At 40.8% G+C, this 20,065-nt stretch overlaps 3 protein-coding genes across 3 annotated transcripts; 1 reads left to right on the top strand and 2 right to left on the bottom strand.

Annotated features, from left to right (window-relative positions):
- Positions 1 to 1,331: 1,331 nt before the first annotated feature.
- Positions 1,332 to 5,599, top strand: LOC104949655 (FAST kinase domain-containing protein 3-like). Its single transcript, XM_010776046.1, is given in 9 exon segments — positions 1,332 to 1,420; positions 1,767 to 1,920; positions 1,922 to 2,099; positions 2,101 to 3,241; positions 3,391 to 3,476; positions 4,370 to 4,544; positions 4,626 to 4,695; positions 4,801 to 4,915; positions 5,113 to 5,599. Coding segments are annotated over 8 exon segments (1,989 nt in total). The 5' UTR covers positions 1,332 to 1,420; positions 1,767 to 1,795; the 3' UTR covers positions 5,212 to 5,599.
- chmp5b (charged multivesicular body protein 5b) lies at positions 5,376 to 8,830 on the bottom strand. Its single transcript, XM_010776047.1, has 8 exons — positions 8,664 to 8,830; positions 7,930 to 8,034; positions 6,850 to 6,896; positions 6,657 to 6,750; positions 6,488 to 6,559; positions 6,221 to 6,329; positions 5,790 to 5,905; positions 5,376 to 5,704 (listed from the first exon to the last, which is right to left on the bottom strand). Exons 1-8 carry the CDS (start codon positions 8,730 to 8,732, stop codon positions 5,654 to 5,656), a joined length of 663 nt encoding a protein of 220 aa, XP_010774349.1. The 5' UTR covers positions 8,733 to 8,830; the 3' UTR covers positions 5,376 to 5,653.
- An 866-nt stretch (positions 8,831 to 9,696) lies between these two features.
- LOC104949654 (delta-type opioid receptor-like) lies at positions 9,697 to 14,947 on the bottom strand. The gene is made up of 4 exons (XM_010776045.1): positions 14,769 to 14,947; positions 14,224 to 14,476; positions 12,065 to 12,417; positions 9,697 to 11,770 (listed from the first exon to the last, which is right to left on the bottom strand). The coding sequence occupies exons 2-4, from the start codon at positions 14,466 to 14,468 to the stop codon at positions 11,241 to 11,243; spliced, it is 1,128 nt and encodes a 375-aa protein (XP_010774347.1). The 5' UTR covers positions 14,469 to 14,476; positions 14,769 to 14,947; the 3' UTR covers positions 9,697 to 11,240.
- Positions 14,948 to 20,065: the final 5,118 nt, after the last annotated feature.

Here is a 20,065-nt window from a genome sequence, read left to right as displayed (position 1 = left end):
GCATATCAAGATGCTGATTAGACAGCATGATTATTGCACAGGTGTGCCTTAGGCTGGCCACAATAAAAGGCCACTCTGAAACGTGCAGTTTTTCTTTATTGGGGGGGTCTGAAAACCAGTCAGTTTAACCCTAACCCTAACCCTAACCCTGACATGTCACCCATTGAGCATGTTTGGGATGCTCTGGATCGGCGTATACGACAGCGTGTTCCAGTTCCTGCCAATATCCAGCAACTTAGCACAGCCATTGAAGAGGAGTGGACCAACATTCCACCGGCCACAATCAACAACCTGATCAACTCTATGCGAAGGAGATGTGTTGCACTGCGTGAGGCAAACGGTGGTCATTCCAGATACTGACACCCCCCCAGACCCCCCCAATAAAGCAAAACTGCACGTTTCAGAGGGGCCTTTTATTGTGGCCAGCCTAAGGCACACCTGTGCAATAATCATGCTGTCTAATCAGCATCTTGATATGCCACACAGGTGGGATGGATTATCTCGGCAAAGGAGAAGTGCTCACTATCACAGATCTTTTCAGATTTGTGAACCATATTTGAGATAAATGGTTATTTTGTGTATATAGAAAATGTTTTAGATCTTTGAGTTCATCTCATGAAAGATGGGAGCAAAAACAAAAGGGTTGCATTTTTATTTTTGTTCAGTGTACTAGCCATTATATTTCAACAATGGGACTTTTTTAATGATATTTTAATATTCTTTCCTATTACCATTTTATATATTTTTTACATGCTATAAAATTACTTTTTTCAAAATGTAGGACATGCTATACTATGACTTTTTTTTTTATTCCTTGATACACTATTCTATGATAAATTATAGATCTTGAAAATATACTGGTTTTTTTTCAAATACTATACTATGCCTTTTCTTAATCCTCTTCGGTATCTTTTCAAATTGACATTTTTATAAATGTATTGGCACACTTTACTTTTACAATCTGTTTTTGTGTTTTGTCCTCCGGTTAATCATACAGTATATATCTGAACCATAGACTGTATATTTGAATGAACATTTCCAGCATGATTTTTCGCGTCATGGTGCTGCCTTCTAATGCTGTCGGTTCAGACAGGATTTACAAGACAAATAATAATGTCCATCAAATTTGAAAAGGTTTATAAAATCTTCATGTTGTGGCACGTATGGACACCTGCCTCGCCCTTTGTTCTGCTACAGAAACACTACCTAACTTTGTTTAGCAATATTTCTGGTAACTTTACATTGTCAATATCCCTCCTACCAAATACCGCATGAAATGCGTTCAGCCCGAGTCATAACATTCATCAACTGCAGAAAAACGAGGTGCCCTGAACGCCTCATTGTTCTTACGGAACCACGTTACGACAGCATCTTGGCTGACACTGGTGCTGTGAGCCTGTACCTTCGTATGAATGTCCAGGTATACTTTTTGGCGTTTTCACCTCTTCGTGTAGTGTTTTATTTAATACCGTAAGCTAAAGTGTCAACCTTCGTACAGGGCGAGTCATACACTCTAGTTCGGAAGCTAGCAGCTAAGTAGCTAACGTTAGCTAACAGATACGTCAAGGTTGATCTTTTGTAAGTTGACAGCAGAGTAACGACGAAGGGATCTAAGTTCTGCCTGTAGAATGTTCTCTGAATTACTTACATAGTGTGTGTGTGTGTGTGTGTGTGTGTGTGTGTGTGTGTGTGTGTGTGTGAGAGAGAGACCATGACCATGACCAAAGCAATCCTGGAAAAAAGATTTCTTGTGTTTCTTGTTTCAGTTAGGTCTGAAGATTCCTGATGCAGGGTCATGGCCCTGAAGCTGATCCAGAGATTTCCGCTGCTCGGGCAGTTCGGGATTCTCCGTTATCCTCCGGTTGGACCTGTGCTCCCCTCCAGGCTGCTGAGGACCAGGAGTGAAGGCCAGTCCTCATGTCCTAGGCTACGTGTTCACCTCATCCAGCAGCAAGAAGCTCCAATCGGAGTATGGGATAAGAAACCTGACCACCATCGTTAAGGAGCCATCCTTCTTCGCCAGCAACTCTGTGGGTCTCCAAAAAGACTCATCCCCTCGATTCCGTCTGACCCGGCTGCACCAACCCACCGCTGCAGAGGCATCGGGCCTTCCAGCAGCGCCTCACAAACTGCTCCTCATCCCGGCAGGTCTTCAAACTGCTGCGCTCCGTGGAGATCATGTCTGACACCATGGCTGCTGAAGCACTTCACCGTGTGGCCGACCTGGAGCAGGAAGGTGCCTCCCTGAAGGACCCCACGGTGCTGGAGAACGACACCATGCGAGCCCTGTGCTTCCAGCTGGAGAAGGAGTCTGGGTGGCTGACTGATGCTGGGATAGTATCCACACTCTTGGCTGGCACTCGCCTCTTCTTGGACCCTTGGAGCACGCTGATGGTGCGGCTGGTGTCTGAAAGCCAGGAGAGGCTGGACAGAGGGCAGATGAGCGTGAGGCAGCTGTGTAACCTGGGCCAGGCCATGCTGGCTATAGGGGGGTCCAGCTGTGTGATGCTGGAGCAGGTGATGAAGCAAATCCAGAAGCAGAAGCCTGCCGATTGGAGCCTTGAAGATCTCATCGCTGCTTATATGTTGGTGCAAGGTGGCGTGGGTCAGGATGGGAAATACCGTCACCTGCTGAACGCAATGCACAGCCACGCCATGAAAGTGACCTATTCCATGGACCCTCCTGCTGTCAGCGGGCTGCTTGGTGCTCTGGTGTCCCTGAAGGAGCTGCAGGCCATGCCTCTTGTCATCAGTCTTTGCAAGCAGTCCGTCCGCCATGTCCCCCACTTCACAGACGATGAACTCACCGCTGTGCTCGGGGCCCTAATGTACTTTGGTCACAGCGATCATTACTTTGTGGAGGCAATGGAGAGGTATGTTCCCCAAATGGCCTTCACATCCCACCCTGAGACAGTAACCAAGGTGATGCAGTTCTTTGGCCAGAGGAACATCCTGTCAGAGACTGTGTTAGACGCCATTGCAGAGAGCTTTGTGTACCGAGCGGACGACTACAGCACCAGCCAGGTGACGAGGCAGATCATGGCTCTCGGGAAACTCGGCTACGTTCCTCCCAACGCAGGAGATGTGTTCAGGAAAGTTGAGACCATCCTGCGTACACGCTTGTCGCACTTTCAGCCCCGAACGCTGCTCAACCTGCTCCACTCCTGCACCCTGGTGGAGAGGTTCCCTGTTAATTTTGTCCCCAAAGTTTTCAACAATTTCTTTCTACAGGAACTGCAAGGTAAAACATCCTGTCAAACACCAGCAACACAACCTCTATGTTATTCAACCTATCTCATGTTGCAGGTTTTACGTTTGTCCCGTAATCATTCTATCATTTGGCCATTATCGTTCAAACAATAGACTAAATTAGATTGTACTGTGTTTCAGAGCAGAGCACGGGACTGGACCGGATCGCCAAGGCACAGCTGACCCAGCTCTACATGACTTTGAAGCTGGAGTGTCCTAACTACAAGGTAAACATGTTTCAACAGTTAGACAAGTTAAAGATGAGGCCAGAGGCCTGTACTACGAAGCAGGATTTTTGTTTAGCCGGCTAACTTCAGGGAAAACTCGGGGTTTCCGGTCCTACGACGCTGGTTCTCTTTTTAGCGGGCTAGATCTCCATGGTAACTTATACTGAGCGGCTAACCTGCTCCGGAGCAGGTTAGGTTGCAGGCTAAGAGATCAACTCAGTGAAAGCACTGCCTGCTGACCAATCAGATCTCAGTGTGCAGAGTTTAAAGCTATTAAGTCATATTACAGGAGAAAGGAAATACAGTTTAAACTGCCGTTGCAGGAAAGATGGCCGGTAAAAATCAACTGACTGTATGAACGTGAAAATTAATAGAATATTACCTNTCTGTCACAAACTGAAAACGCATCTGTTCCGAGTGTACGATTGGTCGAATGCTCCAAATACCACCCCTTTCATGTGAACGCGCACCTAACTAAATAGGGCACGGCTGGCTTGAGCGATCCACTTGATAACCAGCATCGTAGGACCGTTTAGCGAGAGCGCGTATGTTTTGCCAGCCGGCTAACTCAAACATATCCAGGTTAGGTTGAACCGGCTTCGTAGTACAGGCCTCAGTTCAACAGAATGACAAAGGAATAATGCACAGCCACAAACCTGAATACACACCCTCTTACTTAACATGCCACCAGTATGTAAGGCTCAGTGCACATCAGTTATCCGTGACTAAAACCTGAACATGTGACTTTCCCAGAGACAAAAAGAATACAACCTCAAAACAGATCTAATTCAGAACAAAATCTACTACAAATGGACATGGGGTGGATTTAGTTGTAAAGTAATAACAAAATGGTTTCCATCTGTGTCTTTACACTTTCTCTGTCCTCTCCTCAGGGTCCCAGGCTCCACCCCAGCTACCGGGTCAAGTCTTTCCTCACATCCGGACGCTCTATGGAAATGCCAGTGGACATACAGCTGTACAACTCTGTGAAAAATGGACTGGTGGATTTGCTCGGCGCTCGGTCATACTTTGGATCTCAAGTTTTGACACCGTACTGCTACACACTGGGTAACACAACATCTGTTAGATCCTATGTCTCATAAGATTCTTTCCAGGGGCTTAACGTCAACTACTTCTTTGTTTTTGAAGATGTGGAGATCAAACTTGATGGAGAGGGGTTTGTGCTGCCTGCCAGTCATAATAATGACGTCCACAAAAGGTCAGTCGTTTATTATTGAAAGAGGTTGCTACACTAAATAGAAAAATGATTCTGATGTTCATCATTTAAAACACATTGCACTGTTTCTTTTCATGGATGTTACAGGATAGCTCTTTGTATCGACGGACAAAAGAGGTTTACTACAAACAAGAGGCAACTACTTGGAAAAGAGGCTACCAAGCAGAGACACCTGAGGCTTCTGGGATATGAAGTTGTTCAGGTTAGACCTTCATCTTACATATTCTTAAGTGATTCAGCAGTTTGTTTGTTTTCTCTGCCTGATTTTCATCCCTTTAAATGACTTATTCCAACATCGGTCATACAATACAAGTGTCTCAGGACTTATCACTGTTCAACCATGTCATTGTGTATCTCTTGTCCGAATGAAATGACTGAAAACGTTTATTTTCTTCCTAGGTTCCTTACTATGAGTTTGAACAACTGCGAAATAAGAGAGGTGCCATGGAGTATCTGCACCAAAAGATCTTCCCTCACACGTACAGGATGAACTGGTGATGATGTCACTCTGTAGGCTGGGATTGTCTTTTTAGCCCTTTCTTCTATAAAGGAATTTGTATTTATTTTTTTCAAATAAATGTATATAAATGAAATGTATTTTTATTATGCACTTTCACAAAATTAATTTAACAATTAAATGACTTTTAAATGACTTGGTTGTAGTCTTTGAAAAATATAATTTATTTAGTTCTTGGCAACAAACGCTGCCGAAACTGTACAAAGTTAAGAGAATCCAATTCAGATGCATACGATATGAGCACACTCAAAATAATAATCACAACTTTTAATTAAAGATGCCTGACTTGACATTAGTTTCCAAAATGCATTCAACAGCAGATGCTTTGGTTTATGATTATGCATTATAAGGCTAGGAGTGTCAGTTGGGTACATACAAAAGGCTATGATACATGTAAAACTAGCACGAGCATCCTGATTGCTCTTATGTAGCGGGAATCTGAGGAAGGCCGAACTCGTCCACCAGGACACCATCCTGAAACAGAAGAAGAAAGCCTATGAATGAAAGGTCTGACAGTAGACACATCAGAAAACCTGTTCATATTATCAAACTGAAGTACCCTGTTGACGGACTTGTCGCCGGGCATGCCCTCTGGGATGGAAGGAGCCGTGGAAGCCTCGTCCAGGTAGGAGCTGTCCTCGTCCATCAGGAGCTCATCTCCCAACGCGTCCAGCTCTGTGGACACACACACAGTTCAACATTACAAACAGCAGCCACCTTTAGGACTATCACCTCATAGAAAGGAAGGGCGACAAGACAACTATTTATTAAAAAAAAAATCTGGGTAATGAGCTATTAATCATTATGTAAATTATGGACAAAGTACAATCCCCAATGTTGGGTCTAGACTAGATGCCCTGGATATGATAGAGAGGCATAGATGACTTAAAGTACTACTGGATATTATCACAAATGTTCTTCATGATCTGTACACTACAACTTATTTCATACATTGAAATGAAATCAGGGATAAAGAACTGTTTTACTGACCCGCTTCCAAGTCGTCCTCATCGATGTCAGGTGTGCCGTAGCTTCTGCCCATCGCCTCCTGGATTTCATTGGCGTCCTCCATCATGTCTCCGAGTTCATCTTGCAGATCCTGAATAAATAAATAAAAAGTGTTGTTGCATTTCATCTGTCAGCACTGACAGATTCTATTGGACTTAATGTATGACACCATATTATATGCTGATATCACTTATGCTGGTTATAGCCGACACTTGATAGCAAATATGGCTCTCACATTACATTTAATACCTCAATCTGATCAATTTTCACATGCTTGTAGGCTTTCTTCATGTCTTTGAGGCCGACTTTCATGGCATCAACCTGAAAGGAAAAAGCACATGTTAGCACGAAGAGCCATTTCCGTCTGTAATTATGATTCTATGTGTGAAGACGTCCAGTAGAAAAGGAACTCTCTTACTGTGGTTTTAGTGTCTTTAAGGGTCTGGATTGAGTAGTTTGTCTGCTCCATGTTGAACGACTGCTGCATGAGGTTATCTCTCTGGCCCTCGTACCTGGAAGACAAAATAATTATATAAATTAGACTTTCACATCAGTTGATGTTAAGAATAACTCTGGTTGATAAGGAAAATATTGGAAATTAGAGCACTTACATTCGCTTCTGCTTCAGAACTCTCAGAGCCTTTTGCTTGACCATGTTCTGTTAAATGAGAAAATGAGTGAGTATATTTCACAAAGGATATCAACAGAAGATCAACACCAAACATGAACTGGACAACTGTAAGAGTAAGTTGTATTGATTCAATTATTGATCATATTGTTTCTGATTTAAATAAACATCTGCAACACTTCTTCTTTGTTGAGACAACTTTCTGTTTGGCAATTCAATTATTGTAAAAATAATAATAATAATAAAGAAAATACATTTATATAAATACATATACAGTGCATGACATTAAGGATTTTGGGAGATGGCCCTGTGGGCCTCTAGCAATACATATATATATATATTTATATATATATGCCGACAGTGGCACAGTCAGTAGGGGCTTGGACTGTGAGCCGTAGGGTCGCCGGTTCAAGTCGCCCTGCCGTGGTGCCCTTGAGCAAGGCACCGGACAATCCCCTTCCCCCCTCCACTCCCATTGCTCCCCGGGCGCTGTACAATAGCTGCCCACTGCTCCTAGTACTAGACTCCTGGTTATAGGATGGGTTAAAATGCAGAGGCCACATTTCACTGTTTGACTGTGTGCTTTGACATGTGTGACCATTAAAGAGGGGTTTCATCCCTCCCATTCTATATATCTATAAGTAAAAAAGCACTTTAAAACTAATTCACCAGCACTTCAAATGGCATGACCTGGTTGAAGATAATATATCTGCACTTTGCTTGTTGTTCGGAGTTTGAATCTCTATGTTTTTTGCACTTATTGTAAGTCGCTTTGGATAAAAGCGTCAGCCAAATATAATGTTATAAAAATACAAGATCTGTATTCAGTGATCCATACAGTACAGCATCAAAATAGTGTCTTTTATAATAGCCAACTGTCCATGTACACACAGGTTTTGAGCTCTGCCTTTCGTAGCATATGTCTGTTATAAGAAAAACACAAATATAGGAATACATGTGTGTGAATGCTCACTTTATACAAAAATTAGAATAGAATTTGGTCCTAGCTGTCAACATGCTAAAGACTTTTTGTGTTACAGCATCATTGGGAAATGAATCTTACCTTTGAGGGCCCGTCTCTCATCTTCTTCATCTGGTCCTTGTACTTCACTAACTCAGCATCTAGTCTGGCAATCTTCTTGTCAGTGGACTCCGTCCGAGAATCAACCTTCAAATAATAAAACACATGATAAGTACATCCACTTTTAATGAATGACAGGATGCTAATCTTAAAAGCCAATAGCCAGGTCTAACTAACTGTTACATTGGAAAGAGGGCTTTTACATTAAGTGCACTACACAGAAGCTGAATTGAGGCTGATAGAGTGATAACCAGCAAACCCATTTACCTTCTATTGGCTAAAAATAGCTCTGCCCAGACATATAACCTGTACAACTGGTTGATGTCAGCCATTTCATTCAGAGAGAGACATGGTTTCGGGAGAGTGCCACTTATATGGCTCAAATTCCTGCTCAGAATACAATATTCTGATACATTGCGTTAACAGATACATCGATTGTTTCGTTTAAAACCCTTGTTTATCGACCGATACTAGCCACACATTGTGTGTGGGAATACACGCCAAGTGGGATTATACTTACTTTCATCAGTAAAGCAACAACTATTAACCATTAGGCTCGTTTATAATGACATAATGGCAGTACATATGGCACACTTAGGCCTGTTTACTGCTCATAAAAGTGAGCTAGCAGTTAGCTTAGCCAGCCGAGAGGGGAACCATCTTTGTTTACTTTGTTCGAGACAGCGTCAATAAAGTTATTTCTGGATTATACTTACACTCCCTATGCAGTCCGTAAGGTTCGGTGGTGGACCCTTGGGTGTTCCTCTTCCAAAAAGTCGGTTCATTTTGGCAAAAAATTAAGGCTTTTATCTTCGTTAGCTCGCTGTCACCGTCCGACGTCCAGCTGAGGGAAAACACCAAAACACCCGGAAGAGACTGTGGGATGACGTCAGAGAAGTCACATGATCATTGCTCATTCAGTCCATTGATGTATAGATCTCAGTCACACCCTACAAACAGCAGTTTGTCTTTTGTTCATGTTTAGATGATTTGTTATGTATGTTTGTCCCTAAACAATATTGTGTAACTTATATATTTTTGGGCATTTACAACATAATGTGATATTTAAAGATATCTAAACACTCAATCTTAAATATACAATAACACATAGGGATGGGGTTTCAATGACTTTTTCCCCTTCCACTGCACCTGAATGAAGTATGTAACAACAAAGAAAGGTGACAATTTAAATAAAGAACAATATAGAAACTCCAAATAAGGTTTTTAAGGAAAAACATTCCATATTTCAGGTTTTGTTGTGCTTGAATGTTGCATAGGTCTAAAAATGTGCTCACAAAACAGCACATCATGGGGCCATCAATAATGTACACATTGCAAAGAGAAGCTGGTTTGTTAATAGCACTTTTATAACACAATTATAATTGTTCTGTGTATGAAACTATCAATCAGAGCATAATTAGTTTCTATTGATTACTCTACACTTTAATAATGGCATGTTGTATCCTCTGGAGGGAGCTGTGGTCATACAGTAAAACCCCGAATCTACACCTGCAGGAGGATCGTCGACCTCACACTGAAACTCTGTAAGGAAAAAATAAAAGGTAAAAACTGCTCTTCATGTTCGTTTTTGTATAAGGTATTCAAATAAATGATTCAATGCAAACATAGATGGACGTTCCAGCAGCCTCTAGGGAGAGTGTCACCCACTACCAAGACTTCACAAATGAAAACTGACAAGAAAAAAGAATCAATGTGGGTTTTTTAAACTTAATTTAATATTGAGCAAGTCACACACAGAACGATTTGATCAATGTGTCTTCTGATGGATGACAGATGACCATGCCAATATACAGCAGCAGCTAATTTAAACAGTAAGCACAGAGAATGAAAAGAAAACAAATGATGTTTTGGTCACAGTGGAGTTTCTTATAATAATGTCTCTTATTAAGTTGTCAAAAAACAGAACTTCTGTGCTTTATCTAATGTAATGCCGTCATACATAAACATTTGTTAACAAACCAATAAAGCTCTGGATTATGGACATAAGAATGACACAGAATGGGAGTTAAGTGCATCACTGAAATCCATTAATACTTACTGACCTCTAATGAGATAGATGACTTAATACCATGAGTAATCATTATGTTTATATAATACAGAGTATATTTGCAGCACATTCAAAAGGACAGCTTGGCACAGGCGTCAAGCACAGGCTGCAGATGTTGCTTTATACTATCATAGCAATGATCATTGACATTCCACAAATACAGTATTTCTTCATTTAGTCTGTGCAAAGCTCTTTTGTTATCCATACAACATAATGTATGTACAGCTTATAAGAGAAAAACGTGTTTGAACAGCTATGTTGTTAGATTGATGAGAACATTACTATTGAGGTTGTCATGGTAAAAGCCACACAAAGCACACATGACTATATACCATACATCAAACAGCTTATCAATCTGGAAACAACACCAGAGTGAAAGCTGATAGAGAGCCCTCTGTCCAATTTTAAAAGCACATTCAAGTCCAGGATTTCAAACTTTATTCGTCGATAAAACCTCTGCTGCTTTGATGCGGCAGAGGTTTTTGTTTACCTCCCAGTGACTTCAAAGTCCAACATGAATCAATTCTTTCACATTGTGGTCATTCAGAACATTTCACAGAGGTGAAAAGGATTTTGACACATATCTGCTGTCAGTGATTCATGAAGCTAACATGTTAACTGCATTTCTTTAAAAGCAGTGGCTGTTTGACCCCATTCAGTTATCATTACTAAAATAATTTATCGCCGCTACAACCGTGTTATCCTGGACTATTAAAGGCACATTTGGCTATAGAAACATAGGAGGGAATGATAGAAATAGATTGAATTTGAGAAACGCATAAACAAAATGTGACTTAATGATCATAAAACATTAAAACACTGATGTCAAGGAGCCAATGTTGTTACAGTCTTTTTTCTGATTTGTCCATTAAATGAGAAATAAATGCTGGCTACATGCAATATTTTTCAGGATGTGCCATATGATTTGGGGATGCCCATTCACAGCAATATTTAAAGTATTAGTTTCTGATACTGTGTGATACTAAGTGAACAATCTATGTAACAACTCTCATGAGGGTACATCAAATCAAAATGGAGTACAATTTATCATGTAAAACCTTCCATTGCTTTCTGAAGTTATATCATATGAATATTGGCACTGGTCAATGTCCAAGTGATGATGAAAAAAAAGTCAAAACTACATGGCTGATGTGACATGGGTTATGCCAAGGTCATGTGAGTCTTCTTTTCCGATGTGGGAAATTGAAGACAGTTCCACGGCTAGTCATGCCGGCTTTCTAGTCCCATCGGTGTTCTCCAACGGAACAGCGGCCTCCCGAACGCTGCTTGCAATCTTCTTGCTCCCCGATGCCTTCTCCCCCTTCAGTTTGGCCGAAAGGCAGAAGTCTTTGAAGCAGCGTTTAAAGTTCTCATCTAGAAAGGCATACAGGACAGGGTTCAGGCTGCTGTTAGTGTAGCCCAGAGCCACACAGAAGAAGTAGGCGGCCATGATGGCGGTGGTCTCAGGTACGCCCACCAGCGCCTTAACCAAGACGAAAATGTGAATGGGCGTCCAGCAGACCACGAACACAGCCACCACGACCACCACCAGACGCGTGATCCTCCGCAGGTTGCGATCTTTCTCCCTGGAGCCGGACAACATTCGGACGCTCTTCAGCCTCAGGACCATGAGGGAGTAGCACACAGTGATGATGAGCACAGGCACCACGAAAGCAAAGACAAACACACAGATCTTCATCAGTGTGTCCCAGTACACGTACGGCTCTGGGAACTGCAAGGCACACTCAGTTATTCCTGCAAGAAAAAGGGAAGGAGAAGATATGAATTAAGCAATGAAATGACTCTTAACCATAAATAAAATTCCACTCTGCCTGCTATTAGCGGTTATGCTAATCTTCACGCATATGGGAACATCTTGCACTCAGCCCTACTTTTTTTCTTTTCAGGAAGTGCGAGGCATGATGTGTGGCTAATGGAAAACTCTTCACTGCCAAATGGATAGAATATATTACCGCCCTTTACATTTTATTTACATTTTTTAATTAAGTCAGTTATTATTATTCAGTGTGCGTGAAAGCACTTCCTCACCACTCTTGGTCTGGGTGCCACCGAGGATAAAAGCAGGTATCCCCGCAGCTGAGGACAAGATCCAGATGCACACGTTGATCATCTTGGCTTTGATTGGAGTGCGGAAATCCAGAGCTTTCACAGGGTGGCACACAGCCACGTAGCGATCCACACTCATCATGGTGAGGGTGAAGATACTGATGAACATGTTGTAGTAGTCGATGGAGATGAACACTTTGCAAACCACCTCACCAAAGGGCCAGGTGTTCAACAGGTAGTCCGTGCTCTGGAAGGGCATGGTGGTGGTGATGAGGGCATCAGCCAGAGCTAGATTGAAAATGTAAATGTTGGTCGCTGTCTTCATCTTCGTGTACCTGTAAAAATGCAGAGCACAAGGTTGTCCTATGATGACCAGAGTGTACCTTCCACTGAATACATGGCTAGCCTTCTTGGCTTGTTATGAATTAAACATCGTTCATTAGTCCACAATGCTTCTATGAATCCGTAATGTAATTTTTCTGACTCACACTTTATTGTTGTGTATAGTGTGCTGCTCGCAGGTCATTTATGGTCAACTTGTTTTCAGTTCATTTAATAATGATAGCATTAAAGCAGTATGACTGTTTAAGCTTCAATTTTGTAATCGTGGTGGTGCCTATGGATACAATGACTCATTGAGATTAAAATAAGGTCCTTCACAATTGCATTTTCTAATGCATGGTGATTTTTGAATGGCCTACATACACGTTTTATTTATGTTAATTGAGTTATTACATACAGCATGTTTACTCAAAATCAGACTTAAAGTATTTGTATCCATTGATAAAGTCCTTGAATGAAGCCATTAATGATGATTTGCAGGGTAGACGACGTACTTTAAAAAAAAAAAAAACTAAATACTGGGAAAGTTGAATTATATGGTTTTTTTCAGCAAATCAACTTCCCAATGCGAATATATTCTGTGACTGGAAACAACACTGAATAGAGGTGTGAGGGGTAACACAACATAAACAAAAACAATGAGCTGAAAAGCACTCCAACGTAACCCCTTTAATTTGAAGGCTAGTTGTTTTTTAAACATTTTCTTGCAAAATTATTGATTAGATGCTTTAACACTACCATTTAAAGCCATAAAAGGGTGCACTGTCTTGTCAAGTACTTCTACTTATGGCTTATTGCTCAACGTTTACGTAACATTCGGCCTGTTGGCGTTGTGAGTGTTTAAATGAGGGCAATTCCAGATGTTGTTTACACTAAATCAACATAAAACCTTTTTACTGCCGCTTCATCGTCCTCCACGGAGCAACTCAACCGTAGAAACGTACAGTCCTTTCTGTAACTGAAAGTGATAAACTTGGCATGCGCTGCAATCAATCTGATTTGAGGTAATTGTTGTCTACCGACAGAGCATTCTGGGTGCCACTACTGCATTTCACATTACATCAGTGGAGATTGGTTGGCTCCCATAAACAATAAATAACAACCAATGAGGTGCGAGCAAGCTATCGGCCTGATAAAGCACCACAGATTTCAACTATGGTTAGTATCATATCCACAAGACTGGGAACATTTGACAGAATGTTGTTGTATTTTACAGCTTGATGGTTGATACTGCAGATTCATAAAATGGGTCGGTTGGAAGGAGGCACAATCATTTATATTGCGTTCCACATTTGAATGACAGAATTTGTCTTAACCTTTCTTTGACAACATACAGCTTCTGTTTTTACCTTACAAGCATATGCATATGTAAATGAGTTAGATCATAGCCATTTAACGTGCACATTAAATTCTAGCCCTTTGGATGAGCTGTATAAATGGGCTTTTAGCAGAGTACCTTTAGAATCATGGCACTTAATAGAACGATGACAAAGACCAGATGTCCTTGAGGTCATTGTGAAAGCCCAAGGGTTGGTGCCAGTGCCTTCTCCACAAGTAATAAAGTTTACAGTGACTGCAGAGGAACACATTATTTAGCATGGACCTCTGTTGTTTTCAGTATTTTCCAAAAACACATGGCATAATTAAGCTTCTTGTATGTGCCAGAATAAAAGTCCCTGTCAAATATCATGTAGGTATAAAATACAGCTCTAAGTAACCTTAATGTTCCTAATTTAATATTCTATAAACGTATTGTGAGATATATTTATTGTATGGATTTTACTTTAAAACGTTCTTACCTGATGATCACATACATGACCAGGCAGTTGCCCAACAAGCTGACCACAAACACCAAGGAGTAGACCGCAGTGATGATGGGGATTATGGGGGACATGTGTTCCGCCTCCCAGCTATCATTGCGGGTCACATTGCGGCTCTCGGAGTATCCGGACACCCAGGCTGAAGAATTCACCGGACAGTCGTCCAGCAGCGTGGAGAGGCACTTATTCTCTTCTTTGAATATTTCAACAGGAGTGCTTTCCATCTCGACACCTTTATTGTTTTAGAAAAAAGCTTCAAAATAAGACTTTCGATTGGAAAACATGCTCATAGGGCAACAATGATATCGCGCTCAACAACGGGGTTACACTAGCTGCACATAATAATAAAGGAAACAAATAACTTTTATCCTGATTAGAATAAAAAAAGAAATCATAACGTTTCTTTAAAAGCACGACAGCCTTTCACCTTCACTCAAGCTACTTACTTACTACTAATCATGCAAAACAAACAGGAGCTTTTCAGGAAAAAGATCACTGTAATTCAAAGCTCGCAGGTTACTCACCGTGGTCGTCCCGGATTGTCGGAAACAGAATATAAAATAATTCAAAAACGTATTCAGCCTAGGTTGTTTTGTTGCCTTGGTGGAGGATACGGCTCATCAAAGTTTGTGGATGGTTATGCGCTACGCGCGCCTGGAGAGGAGCAGCAGCGGCTTTGCGGACACTCATGCACACGCACTGAATGAGAGGCGGCGCGCAGTCAGTCAGTCAGTCAGACACACACACACACACACACACACACACACACACACACACACACACACACACACACACACACACACACACACACAGACACACCACAGACGAGCGCGCGCACACACACAAAATATGAGATGACAGAGCGATGACAATAACCTGCAGGCAGCCAAACAGCCTACAATCTTATGTCCAAAACTGTTCATCATTAACACATCCTTGTCAAGAAATAAAAAATGCATCAATTGTATTTGTTTGTCTTTCATATTTTAAGGGGATTTGGCCAATTAGCTAAATGTCACTCAGTGTAAACAGACATTGGAGCAGCTGAGGGGGAAACAGAGGGGAGGGGATGCAGGAGGAAGGACATGCATCTGGTTACATTAAGCTGGGGTTATTCACTGTGCACCATACTTCATTTTCAGAGAGGGTCAGGAGAGGAAAAGGATGACTAAGGTCCAGTGCCGGCAGTTTTCAAACAACCAACTAAATGACAAAAAGTTGGGACGCAGCTCTCAGAATGCTGCTGTTCTTTTTTTACATTGCCTATTAATTCACTTGATAACAGCTTTTATTGAACACGTACATTTTGTTGGATAGAAAATAGCTTTAATTACCTGTGAACAATGCTGCTTTACACAATCTAGCCCCACAGTCTGATTTATAGATCTCCTTCCCAAAGGATCCCCTGCAGTATGGCTGCCAGGAAAGAAGAAGCTCTTCTTTATCACACAACAATACTGGCATCACAGGCTGTTGACTGAGTATTATTTTAGTCAGTGAAGTTTGTTGGACGACAGATTGCACAACTGTGTGAGGTGCATCTGTCTCACTGTGATGCTGTGACCCCTCGAGAACATACTGCTTTATTCGCTTGAAGTCTAAGACAACAACATACTTCTGCTAAAGGTTGAATAGGCTTCAGCTATAAGCAATGGTATCCATAGGCTTAACCTGTTAAGCCCCGAGCCTGTTTTTCAGGTTTCAGGCTCGAAAATGACATTCCCAGAACAAATGACCATATCTTCCCTTCTAAAAGGGTTAAATTAATAAAAACATTTTCAAAGTAATGATAAACCTGTGAGTTGGATGTAGAAAAGTCAGAATCAATATAGATGTTTTTTTATTTTAAAGAAAATTCAGATTGAACATGGTAAAAAACTGTAAATGATGGTGCCCGTCCAAAAAATATTTTGTACTTAGTGAAAACTAACCTTGGATGATGGGTTAGTAGACTAAAAGCTTTAGGAATCCAAAATACAACACATAATAAGTACCCTGTATCAGGATTGATGCAAAACAAGTTATATTTGACCTTTTTAGATAGATTTAGCAAAAAAAAAACTCTTCTGGGGCCATTTGGGTGGATTTTCCATATATCTGGCCCCCCTTGCTGGATTTTGACATGTGACATCTCTTTCTAACCCTCAGAGCCAATGGAATCGAGGGGAACTCCCACATAGTCCTTATTTGGTAATGTGTGTGTTTTAGACTGCCGCATAGCCAAGACCGGAAGCTGCGATAACTCTGGTGGCTACCATTAGCAGCTAACTTTTGCTCTCGGATTATAAATGAAAAAGATTATTACAAAGACACATTATCAACCTATGGATCAACCGATTCAGCCGCGTTTTTTTCTCGTTTTAATGCCATTGAACACATCTTTTGATCAGATTAACAGCTACGGTGAGACGATCTCCCGTAAAAGCTCCGTAAAGGTACGTGTTGTGATGCCTGTCGCTAGTTCGGATCACTCAGTGATGATATAATACCTAAATAATCTGTGGAACCTCAGCTTTAATCGGATATCTTGTATGTGCAGCTACGATAAGTAATAAGGGTACTTTTAGCTTGAGTTCTGTTCCAAAGTCCGTTAGCATTTTTCGCTAAGGGGTCATTTAGATGCTTCTTATGAGACTTGTGTTTTGTTTTAAATTGTTTGTATTGTCAGTTAGCTGAGATTATGTCCGTTAATCTGGTATAACACATTAATAGGTTCTTAAATATTAAGATGCCCTGACCTTGGGGCTTAACAGGTTAATATATATAGGCTGTTGGCACTAAAATAAATAAAGACAAGATACAAATACTGTAGATCAACAAATACAACCAATATTGTTATTGCATAACCAACATTTCATGCTTTTTTGCTGTAATAACATGCTTTATCGCCACATTTGGTTGCAAGTCAGTTTGTGTCAAAATAAGGATTTACTCATACATTTTCATGTGGGCTTTTGTCATCAGAAAAAGACCCACATCTATATATTGTAGACATACAGCAGTGGTTTTGTCGGACCCAAAGAAGTACAGCAAATGTACAAAAAATACAAGGCTTACATTGTTTACTGTATACTTTATTTGTAAGTGGAAATGTCTGTGTAAAGGTGATTGATTTCAACTGAAAGCCAGGATTGTTTTAATTACTTTTGTCCGGTTTATATCTTGTCCTATTTAAGAAGACGATAGATTTTTTTTATATTACTGTAGATAATTTTCTCCAGTTGTTTCAAAGATAGTAAACGTCAGGGCTTCAGGGGTTATATGAAACAATCAGATTAAAATAAGAAATGTACGCACATTTACATTCGATGGATGATTAGGGCAATGCTTTGTATTGGATCTCAATGTGACTCATCCTCAGCATGTCATTGCTAGGCAAAGTAACCAATCTGCTACTGAGGATGTGAAAATGTCTCATTTCCTGATTCCTCAAGGCCCCTCTGGAGAGATGGATATGTGAGCTTCTGTTAGCAATTGTGGCGAACATATGGAGAAAAACACTGAAAAGTCAAAAGTTATTGCTGCAGAGAGAATATAATTTAAACAGTTTCGCTGCTGACTCAAGCAAAGTAATGAATGAGCTCAATTCTGCTCCGGATGTTAGCTTTTATTACATAACTGTAGTCAGAGATCTCTGTGCAATGAGGTCGATTAGTGGGAGTTATTCCTAGGGAAATGTAAAATAATCCACAGATATATATTTTCTTATCTACTCACAATAACAGTTCTTCAATTTGTGAAATGGCACCTTTAATTTTAAAACCAGTGAACATTACACATTTTGAATTAAAGTGTTCAGCTCATGTCAATATGTTTTTGTGAAGCTTGTGAAAGTTCGTACGTGTCTGTAACCTAACTCTAACAAAATCAATTTATTTCGATGTTTCCTAAAGCTAAGAAACTATAGAACTAATATTTGAAAGTGATGGATGTTAGACACCTTCATTATGTGGCAGCTCAATATTTGCTCCCTCTGGCTAATTACTAGCCATTTTACTGAGTACTTCATTTTTCTTCTATTAACTAGCTATTATATCCCAAGCGGCCTCACCAAATGAAGGTCTAAGGAATCGAAACCATGAGTCATGAATACATTTTATTGCAACTAAATCACCCGAGTGCAGGAACCTCTCTTGACTCCAGACTTTTCCTCCTGTTCACCTGTCTACAAGAACCTGAAGGTGAGCATCAGCCTTCACTCAAGTTGTATATCCCTCCTGGTTGGAGATTCACTGACTGTAGCTACAGTTCAGTTATAGACGTGTAAGTTTGAGAAACACCGACTGAACTGTCTTGGGGCTCTGAAGAAAAAGGTGAATTCTTGAAGAAGGAGGGAAATTGTTTTCCCCAGCACTTGGTCAAAGTAGAGCTACGTACAGCATCCCCCGTGTTCTTTGAGGAGGAATAGATAATCTGGGATACTTACCATGTGCATGCTGGGCAAGGGTGATGGAAATAACTTGGTCGAAAAATCGAAAAACATGCCAGAAGAGAAGTCAGATGAAAACAGCCCCTGTCGAGAGAGAATATACATAAAAAGGGATAATATTAGGTATTACAGAATTATGTTTAGCATGCTCAGTGTTAGTTTTGCTTGCATGCTAACGTAAACTGATTATCGCTTAACTCAGAATACAACTGAGGCTGGATGATAACACTGTTATTGCACATTTTACTTACATTTCTCATGTATATGTATTTATTTATGTTGTTGTAAAATGGTTTAACTATCAAAAGACCCTTATTTCCCCCTGTGTTGAATAAAGTATAAACATATAAACATGTGAATTTCATTTTTAAGACTTAGTCAATGTTGCTGTAGAAGTACTTCTTTGCTTAGGCTCTTGATCTCTGCTGTAATAATCCAAACAAATCCAGTTCAGGCTCTGCATTGGCAAACATCTCTCGACTCAAACTGGCCCTGACCTCTGACCCCTGTTGCAGAGAAGCAAGCTCAAGAAAATCTTACCTCAGAAATCAATACACCATCACATTAATACTCAAACTAGATCCCATCTTTCCTTCAAAATTGAGCTTAGAGACAATTCTGTCCTTGTAAGTATTTCATTTGTACATCGGCAGTGAGGGTTTGAACGAATACAGAGGATTACTTGTAATGCCTGTGTCTGTGATCACCACCAAACAGCATCAGAAATGATTATTTGTGTCATTTTGAGAGAAAAAACCTTGGATTTGTAACTCCTCCTTTCACAAATGTTTTGATGCGTTGGTCGGTAAACATTTTCACATATCCCTCAATGATTCCAATCTGAAATAAACACACAGATAAGTCAATTATGACCATCTTTATCTCTTTCCTTGTTTCTTCCAAAACTTTATTGAACCAATTTCAAGTTTTACGACTTTACTGAGGCTCATTTCTGCCCAGTGAGGTGTAAAGCAAATTAATCTATGAAAAAGGTGATGGTTTACTGATTATCAGAAGTGTGACGCCAGTGGAAATGACTTAATGAACCATTAGGTGCGTATATTGGATTTAAATGCAATCTCTAAAGCCCCTGTCACACTGTCCCGAAATTGACACCCGATGGACACACGATTAAGGAAATGTTCAAATTCGGCTCTGATCGTAACAACATCGGGCCATTCGTGAGGGCATCTTAAGCCACCAGCAATTTCGGGAGCGGTGGCAACATCTTTGGCATCACAAAGCATTGCCGTAAGGACCTTTGTGAAGGTTCATTTTCGTGTTGACTTCGTGTGTCCATTTTGCCCTTTGTAAGGCATTCGTGAGGGCATCTTAAGCCATCGTATGACCGCCGGTGGAATTTATCAGGCTCCGGCAGCAACTTCGAGAGCG

Source organism: Notothenia coriiceps, unplaced genomic scaffold (genome assembly GCF_000735185.1).
Source record: "Notothenia coriiceps isolate Sejong01 unplaced genomic scaffold, NC01 NC01_scaffold00016677, whole genome shotgun sequence".
Classification (NCBI taxonomy): domain Eukaryota; kingdom Metazoa; phylum Chordata; class Actinopteri; order Perciformes; family Nototheniidae; genus Notothenia; species Notothenia coriiceps.
This window is presented reverse-complemented; position numbering and strand designations above follow the sequence as displayed.

What these genes read in the sequence shown, in the direction of transcription:
- chmp5b (XM_010776047.1), bottom strand. Translation starts at nt 8,732, where the DNA reads ATGAACCGACTTTTTGGAAGAGGAACACCCAAGGGTCCACCACCGAAC. An exon ending in TTAAAGACACTAAAACCACA is followed by an intron (nt 6,560 to 6,656) that starts GTAAGAGAGTTC and finishes TTTTCCTTTCAG; the next exon opens with GTTGATGCCATGAAAGTCGG. An exon ending in TGAGGACGACTTGGAAGCGG is followed by an intron (nt 5,906 to 6,220) that starts GTCAGTAAAACA and finishes GTGTGTCCACAG; the next exon opens with AGCTGGACGCGTTGGGAGAT.
- LOC104949654 (XM_010776045.1), bottom strand. Translation starts at nt 14,468, where the DNA reads ATGGAAAGCACTCCTGTTGAAATATTCAAAGAAGAGAATAAGTGCCTC. An exon ending in GTCATGTATGTGATCATCAG is followed by an intron (nt 12,418 to 14,223) that starts GTAAGAACGTTT and finishes GCATTTTTACAG; the next exon opens with GTACACGAAGATGAAGACAG. An exon ending in TGGCACCCAGACCAAGAGTG is followed by an intron (nt 11,771 to 12,064) that starts GTGAGGAAGTGC and finishes TTTTTCTTGCAG; the next exon opens with GAATAACTGAGTGTGCCTTG.